This window comes from Aplysia californica, unplaced genomic scaffold (assembly GCF_000002075.1).
Source record: "Aplysia californica isolate F4 #8 unplaced genomic scaffold, AplCal3.0 scaffold00206, whole genome shotgun sequence".
Classification (NCBI taxonomy): domain Eukaryota; kingdom Metazoa; phylum Mollusca; class Gastropoda; order Aplysiida; family Aplysiidae; genus Aplysia; species Aplysia californica.
Window position 1 is genome coordinate 714,617 of NW_004797476.1, and position 9,000 is coordinate 723,616.

Here is a 9,000-nt window from a genome sequence, read left to right on the forward strand (position 1 = left end):
ATATTTGACAACGCGCACGCTTACACACATTAAAATTAAATAAAGGCCTAGCCTAGAGAAGGCCATCTTCTCGGCCTAGCCTATGTCTCAGTTTGTGTTGTACATGATGCATTCCGGCCTGAATTTCCGGTTTTATAGCTTTTAGAGTAGGCCTACGCTCAGTAGGCTTGAGCTGGGCTGATACCATGATTTATATAGGTCTATCGGCTCTGTACTCGCACCATTTCGTATTGAAAATTCTGATAAAATTAAAGCGTTGATGTATTTTTGCCTAAAATTGCAAGGAATTGCGAAAATTGCAAAAAATTGCGGGTTTATTGCGGAACTCGACGAAAAACGCGGCCGCAAGTGCAGCCGCAAGACTGCGATTTCCTGGGGGGGCCAGTATATCACACTAACTTAGTGTATTTCACAACCAAAATTACATAGTGTAGGTTTGGTCCCTGAAAATACTGCATCTCTGTGTATGCGGGTAATGATAAAAAAAATGTACCTGCTATTAGAGGATTTTTAAAAAAGAAGAGAAAATAAAAGCTGACAATATTATGTCATTTCACCAGATACATATATTATATCTCAAACTACATGCAGGAATTTATCGCATTGTTTTTAGCTAGTAAAATTTATAAGGAATGCAAGCATGATTTGGTTAACTCAGTGTGACATTTAAAAAATATGTTGAACAAGCAGTTTAGAATGCAAACAAATTATAAGTACCCAGTGCAGGTGTAAGGCCTTTGCTGGTGCTTCGCTGCACTACAGTGAGCGTCTCAGGTATTTAACCAGAGGATACAAACTGAAAGAAAATCAAGGAAAAACTCTACATAATAACACCCCCCACCCCTGCTCTCGACTAATCACAGATAATTTTCTTATATTTATAGGCTAAGAAGAAAGGAATTCAAATCCCAGTTTTCCCTCTTTATTCCTTGCTTTATTTCAACTTCCCTTTACACAATCCAGCAGATGTGGTTTGATATTTTGGGTCTTTTCATCTTTCCTCCTCTCTGACTGCCCATTTTTTAAATTTTTTCTTGCCTACAGTTTAGCCAACTGTCTACCCCTTTTCTTTTTTTCTTTGTTCGCTTGCAGTTTGGTCTACCATTCTCAAAACATGTGACACAACAAGGATTCCAAAACTAAACGCACACACACACACCCGCCACCTCCCCTATCCAGTTTTTTTCCCCCCACTTCCTGTGTGCAGCAGGTAGTAAGAGAATGACTTTGTTTCGCGGGGAAGGGAGATAAAACTCTCTGGAAAGCTGCTTACCTCCCCTATCATAACATGAAAAAATGGGTTTTTATGGTTTTTCCACAGAGTGTCCAGCTTGGACAGTGTCCAGAGAGCAGCAGGCAGCGGCATTTCTCCCATCTCCGCTGTTTCTTCCGACCCTCCCCAACTCCCACCTCGCCCGTCACAGCAACAGAGCTCTCTCAACAGCCGCCTGGGCACAGGGTATGGCTATTCTGGTTTTGGTGGTTACGGCAGTTATGGTGGCTACTCCAGTCCCATGGGATTTGGGGGGTATGGAGGAATGTACAATTCACCGTATTCAAGTTACGGATCTTATGGCTACAACAGAATGGGCAACGATATGAACAGTTCATTTGCCAGGCATGCAGAGGAGAGCTCAAGACCAGCTTTTGAGTCAATAGAAAGCATTGTTTCAGCGGTAAGTACATTTTGTGGCTGTGCACGTGTTGGAATGTATAAACATTGGGCCTGTGGTGTCATGAACTATCGGATGAATGGGGTCTTTTTTATAGAATGTGACGTACCATGATAGAGGCATTTTTAGTTGTTTATGATTGTGTTCCTAGTCGTCATATTCAGGCTTGCAAACTTAAGAATAAGAGAGGTTGTGGGTTTGATTCCTGAAAGGGTTAGAACAAGGTTCTGTCCTTGAGAAAAACATGAGGTCCAATTTCCAATACTTCTCTATTATGCATCATTAAAAGAATTAATGTTTTGAAAACACATTTTTGTTTTGGATTAGTACTCAGTACCAAAGGCTCATAAATCATATATAGTGAAAAACCATCAAGTATTGCACCAGTTTAGAACGCTGAATCCGTTTTAGAATTTTTTTAAATTAAAAAAACCTTGCCAGCCCAAGAAACACGCTTTAAAAATTCAAAGAGGTTCATCAATTATTCAGCTATTATATGAAGTGACTTCCTTTCATATTTACTTCAGTGCAATGCATCCGTTCGTTGTTTAATTATGTTTAGTGTGCCTGGTCGCGTCGGCGACTAAAGTCGCCAGCGGTAGTGAGCGCATACTAAGGCCTGGCAAGCACTGTAAGTGTTAAATGATGCATTTAGTTGTGTCATGATGTAAATGTTGGTAAAAGTCTAGTTAAGATTTCCCTTCTTGTTTTCAATATAAATATTGAATTCATCTTTCACGCTAAACATCATAGCAACATCTATGTTGGCCCCAACAGAGAGTGGAGACTTTTGGTGTTCATGGTAGGTCAAGTAATTTCCAAATAAAGACCTCGACTAGACCTCTACCTAGATGTCTTTTATGCTTTTACTTAAAGAGATTACTTTAATGTTATCTTTAGTTTTAAATTGGATTGGTATGGTTATGCAGGATTTAACTACTCTGTTGGATTGCAAGTTCTTATAATTTTCCCTGCTCTTCGGGTGTAGATCTAGATAATTCCTAAATGTGACGATAGAAACAAGTTCATTTCTTCTACTTCTTATATTTTTCACTTTGTTCTGTATCCCTCAGGTGAATTCAGTTGGCATGATGTTAGACTCAACATTCCAAGCGGTGTATAATTCTTTCCGGGCTGTGATTGGTGTGGCAGATAATTTCTCCCGACTGAAGACTCAGCTTGTCCAAGTGTTTTCTGCCCTTGCTTTCATCAGAACTTTGAGATATCTGTTCAGGTAGCCGCCGCATTGATTGAATGAAAAATGATGTGGGTTTTTTTCCCTTTCTTTGAGGGATTTTAGAACAAACAAAAAAGATGATGTGTTATGAATTTCGTTTATTCTACAAATCATATAGTTTCTAAAAGCAATGTCATTTCATTTGAGATTTGTTTTCCTTTTTTTCTTTAATGATTTTGATTTGATTCATTCATAATAGCTTAATAGGATTGAAAGACTGGTGTTATACTTTCTCAACGAAAGCTCAAATGACCCAAAAATTGCCCTACCCTGACTTTCTTTCTTTCTTTCTTTCCCTTTTTTTTTTTTTTAAATTTTAATCTCTTGAAGGAGACTTCTGGAGTTGCTGCCTGTTTCTGTCAAAATATAACAGCAATTATCGTACTTTCTCATCAAAATCATTTGATCCCTTGAAGGAGACTTCTGGAGTTGCTGCGACTGAGGCCGAAGGGTGAGGCTGACCGGCAGTGGATGGAGGCTTTCAAGGATGCTGCAGTGGCCGCGGCAGCAGCTGGTCCGGACGGTGCACCCAAGAAAAGCAGCTGGCCCATCCTCATGTTCTTTGGCATTATTATGGGTGGACCTTACCTCATCTGGAAGGTCATCTCAGCCTTTTCATCCACTCCTGGTGAGTCTTTGCTAGCAAATAAAAGCATTGTGCTGTATGCTTCCCAGGAAGCCGAAAATGTTTCTGAGTGTTCTAGGGTGTGCTGGGGTATAATAGTTGTAAAGAGCATTGAGCATGCTGTAGAGCGTGGAAATGTGCTTTATAAATGCAATTATTAGGTACCAGAAACTAAATTTGAAAAGTAACTGTATGCCAAATTTATCTGTACCATTTGAAAGGTCTAATCTCCTGAGAATGTTGATACCATTCTTAAACCTCTCAGTCAATTTTTAAGAAAATGGTAGCTGTTTTAAATATGGTCAAATTTGCATAATAAGTCGCTAACTGGCTGCAAACCCATGTTACACAGACAATAATTGAGTACCAAGTGCACCAAACATCTCCACATTAAGTTTCATTAACAGAGTACAATCACTATTATGGAGCCTAATTTTTTTTCAAAACTGAGATCATTGCAAATCAGTATTTTATCGCCGCAAACAGGATGATCTGTCATTATTTCAATAAGAACACTTAGCGTTGACCTGGCAGGCACCGTTCCGGCCCTCGTTGCTAGCGATTCGCCTCTATACTGTAGTGTAACAAGTGCCCCCAGCGTGGGAGGTCACATGCTTTCCGAGCTTCGTGGAAGGATTGATGCAAAATAATTCCAAACCAGTTACTTTATTCTAATAGAAAATGAACTGATCTTTCTATTGGTACCTTTTTTGAGCCGGTATTTGACATATTTTGTGTAAAAAATTATCTTTGAAAACTTTGACGGTATTTTTAAAGGATTTTAAATTAAATGCCAAAGGCCAAAAGTATACCACAGGAAATCCCTTTCATAGGTCTACAGTTCTCAGCCAATGAAAAGAAGGCATTTAATCATTAATCTTTCCGCGAAGCATTTGAATGCACGCGTGTCAATTTTTTAACCTGCCGACCACGCATTCTGACCCCGAGGGGCTCCTGATAATCAGATATATATAAACAACTTACACCATTGTACCAAGGAAAAGCTGAACTTTTACAAGGTGAACAGCATTTGGTGTTTGATAGCGAAAGAGCGAAGTAACAGCGATCTGAATTACCCCGATTTCACCGAAACCATGCGCTCGGAAGGCTGTAAGTGCCCGCGGCGCTGTGTTTACGCTACCTACAATAATTATTTTTATTATCATTATCATTAGCCACATTTAAGAAGTTGTATTTCATAAATTTTTTAAATTTTAGCTCAATTTTCTTCTACGGTTGTTTTCAGCCAATAGACAAAAATGTTATGAACAAGGCTTCTGAGAATTAAAGTGACTTATGTTCTTTGTTCAAAGCACTTACTTAATTCTATTGTGCAGATATTGCAAATGCAAAGCCTATTGCTGTTTTATTTGTGAAATTCCATTCATTCAGATTTTTCCAAAGAATTTGTTTGTTGATCCACAGATGAAAAGGGCTGGACAACTGGCCTTGATGACCATTTTGTGGCCAGAGCTAACTACAATTTCCAGGGGCAGGGTGAAGAGGAATTGTCGTTCACTGCTGGACAAAATATCAATATTGCTCCGAAAGGTATGTTTCTTAAATAATAAATGATATCATGCACTGTGCAAAAATACCACTTTTGTTTTAAGAGAGAAAGCATGAAGGTAATAAAAGAAAAAGACTTTTAAGGTTAGCATCAGATTAGTAAGAAACAAGCAACAATCAGCTGTTTTTTTGTGGGTGCAAATAGACCTTTTATGTACTTATTACTGAGTTTTTTTGCCCAAACACAAACTCAAGTTTACTCTAGATGTTTGTGTTTTTTTAAATTGCTTTTTGTTTTTTAAAGTCACTGACTACGGTTCCCGTCACATGTACGGGGCGGGCGGTCGGTTCGTAGGTACGGATCCGGTATGGTACCCCCGATGGGATGGACTTTGCGATTTTGTTCCGTATCTTGTGCTCCCGTCACATGTACGGGAACGGACTCCAGTGCTAGTTTTGCCTCTTATTCCGTTTCATGCCCAGTTTGGCGGAAGTTTCGCAACAACTTTTTAAGTAATTGAAGGTGAAGGACAGTCTCCTCATCTGGTGTTGACCTGACCGGAACTCGCGCTATGTTTTTTCTATACAGCTGATAGTAACCCGACAGTCGCGTCGAAATAACGGTCGCATGAACAAGAATCACATAATTTCGCTGTTTTCGATACTTCTGTTCGTTTTGCTAGTTCTAGTGACTCAGGATATGATGTGTCTGATAGTTACAACCCTGGATATGAACCCGAATACGGCCCGAGTCGTAGTTTTAGGGCTAGATCTAGCACAAGTACTGGTGTTGTTGTTCGCTCGATGAAATCACAACTTCGTTCCCAATATCTGTCTCCTGTAATTCAGTGTGTGGGTCTGAATAAACGCACAGACCAGCTTTTATATTTTCACCAAACACTCGATACAAATCAAAACAGAACACTTTGAACTTTTATTTTTGTTGTTGTCATGTTGTGAATTTAATTCTATCTGTCACGTCTATGGAAATTTTTCGAAAAATCAAATTCATGCCAATTTTGAAACAATCATAAGAATTAAAGTATTAGACTTAGACGACTTAAATTTGTTGCAATTGATTCAGTTTGAAATAACTTTGCTGTGTAAAAAAATAATTACAATAGGGTAGTTCCGAGAGTTGTGGTGGTGTTATGAAATACCCCCCAAAAATGCCAGTACTCAGCGCTAGTGACTGGTGAAAGGGGCCAGTAGTCAGTGAGTTAAAATTATGTTGGAGCGCCTAACCAACCAACCAACCAAAACGAAATGTTTATGTTTGAGAAATGGTGTCAAATTGGATAGTTAAACCAGGTGTCATAAATTTCATTTAACATAAATTTGTTTTTTACTTAAACAAGCTAAGCATTTTAACAACCCTGGACAAAAGATTGTCCTCGGTGAGTTATGTATATATATATTTTCTGATATTCACTGATAAGCATGATAGAAAGTTTTCATTATTTCTGCTTCACACATTCTTCATGATCATAAATGAATATCAAAAAGGAATTTAGCACTTTCTACAAGACTTCAGCAGATAACTTTAAGTTTATGCATTAACATACTTTAGGAGCATTAGAAAAACAAATTGGTTCACAAACCACATTATTTTAACTGCTGTGGGTGGTCCCGATAACTATTAGTAAATGGCAGGTCCCAACACAATGGGCACAGTAACAGGTCCCAACACAATGGGCACAGTAACAGGTCCCAACACAATGGGCACAGTAACAGGTCCCAACACAATGGGCACAGTAACAGGTCCCAACACAATGGGCACAGTAACAGGTCCCAACACAATGGGCACAGTAACAGGTCCCAACACAATGGGCACAGTAACAGGTCCCAACACAATGGGCACAGTAACAGGTCCCAACACAATGGGCACAGTAACAGGTCCCAACACAATGGGCACAGTAACAGGTCCCAACACAATGGGCACAGTAACAGGTCCCAACACAATGGGCACAGTAACAGGTCCCAACACAATGGGCACAGTAACAGGTCCCAACACAATGGGCACAGTAACAGGTCCCAACACAATGGGCACAGTAACAGGTCCCAACACAATGGGCACAGTAACAGGTCCCAACACAATGGGCACAGTAACAGGTCCCAACACAATGGGCACAGTAACAGGTCCCAACACAATGGGCACCATAACGGGTGACACACTGTAATAATAGTGAACAGTGCTGTAGTGCAGCTTTTTCGAAAAATTGGTCGGATAAACTAATCTATTTATACTGGTGCCTATTCCACAGGGAAATTTGAATTTGATGGGTTCAGAAATATTCATTTAATAATAAGTTTAATCACCTTCCCTGCTGTTTATAATTGGTTTCTCTACCTGAGAAGTCAGGTTTAATTAGAATTTTGTCTTCATTATGGTTCAGTTGAATCTGTTGAAGCCAATTTTGTCATTTCATCTTTAGTTTGTAGCAAACCAACCAAAATGAAATTTTCACACGTTTTTGACACATGAGAAAAAGCTTTAAGATTGGATGATGGTTTTTAAAAAAAAAGTAGATGTCAGTTTGCTTTGTCAAAGCTGTTTTTTTTTCTAAAGAGAGGGAAGGGGATATCACTACGGCTGACTTATCAAAATGCCCTCTTGAAGGGTAGGCCTTTGCATCACTTTTCCGAATATTGGTCTTATTAATTTCATTTGCCAATTTGCAGTAGAGTTTACAATTTCTCTCTATGGTCCTCAGAGCTGCAGCCACGTGTAAGAGGCTGGCTATTGGCCTCTGTAGATGGGAAGACGACGGGAATGATTCCGGCCAACTACGTGACGATCTTGGGCAAGCGCAGAGGCACAAAGAGTTCTGCCCCTTCCCAGCAGCAACCCCCGCTGAGACAGTCAGACAGCAGCATGGCTTTGTCTCAGGAGTCGAGAGCGTTCAATCCAGCTCCTCCTCCACAACTCGCATCTTCTACAATCCCAGAGACAGAACTGGAGTCTGTGTTTGACGGGACCACTAGTCTTCCTCCTTCGTCTGGCGCCAACGCCACCATAGCTCCGGTCACATCCTCAGCCAATCAGGATTTTCTCAGCTCAGCACGGAACTCGAGCAATCAAGAGGCGTCGGAGATCTTGAACGATGTGGATGAAGTCAGATAGTGTTGTGTTGGTTGGGGGGTTTTTGGGGGGGGTTTTGGACCTGACGTTGGGTGAACAGACACAAATGTTATTATATCCAGAAGTCTGAGGTTTTTCTCTGTGGCCACTGATTTTTTTCATCATCAAGTATTTTCCTTTCTGCGATTTATTATCTTTTCCACTACCGCCAGATACCTCCTTTTCTCGAAATCTTATTTATTTTCTCTGATAAGTGGATTATTTATGAAGAACCATTATTATAATCATGTTGGGGTTTGTTTTTGTACTTTTTTGAATGAACATAATATTTGTTGGAAGAGATATTGAGCAGTCACTTGTTGGGTGGATGGCGGGTGCTCTGGTGTGGTGTGCTCCTTCTTTCTTATCAAAATCTTTTGTCTTTATCTCACCTTCTTTTGTGTTTGTTGTTGTTCTCTTGTAACACCTCTCACCTCCGGCACTTATATGACCTTACTGTGTTGCAAGTGCTGTAAAACTCTTTCTAAAAACAGAGTCACTTAGTGTCCGGTACTGTGGTACTGTAGCCAGTGATGTTACATTTGACGAAGTATGTTGGTCATTAGTGAAAGAATGGTTAAGTATCTGTCTTTTAAAATTAAAAGGCACGAAAAAAAACTAATTGTGGGTTAGAGAATAATACTACAAATAGACTTCTGTTTCAATATCGCATTATCTGTGGTGACCGCAGTTACGAGCAAAAAAGTTGTGTACCGGTACAAAAAGTTGACTGATTGTAATCTGATACAGTAACACAGTAAAAATTTTCGAAGAGAAGGCCACCCATTGTCAAACAGAAAAGTGGTTGTCTTAGAGGTGGACATCTTGGCCACTA

The 9,000-nt window shown here is 39.8% G+C and overlaps 1 protein-coding gene across 1 annotated transcript; it reads left to right on the forward strand.

Annotated features, from left to right (window-relative positions):
- Positions 1-1,321: 1,321 nt before the first annotated feature.
- On the forward strand, positions 1,322-8,783 carry LOC101848662 (peroxisomal membrane protein PEX13; the record flags this gene model as incomplete). The annotated part of the gene is given in 5 exon segments (XM_013083034.2): positions 1,322-1,676; positions 2,747-2,907; positions 3,327-3,538; positions 4,961-5,086; positions 7,759-8,783. Coding segments are annotated over 5 exon segments (1,264 nt in total), but the record flags the coding sequence as incomplete, so codon positions are not given.
- Positions 8,784-9,000: the final 217 nt, after the last annotated feature.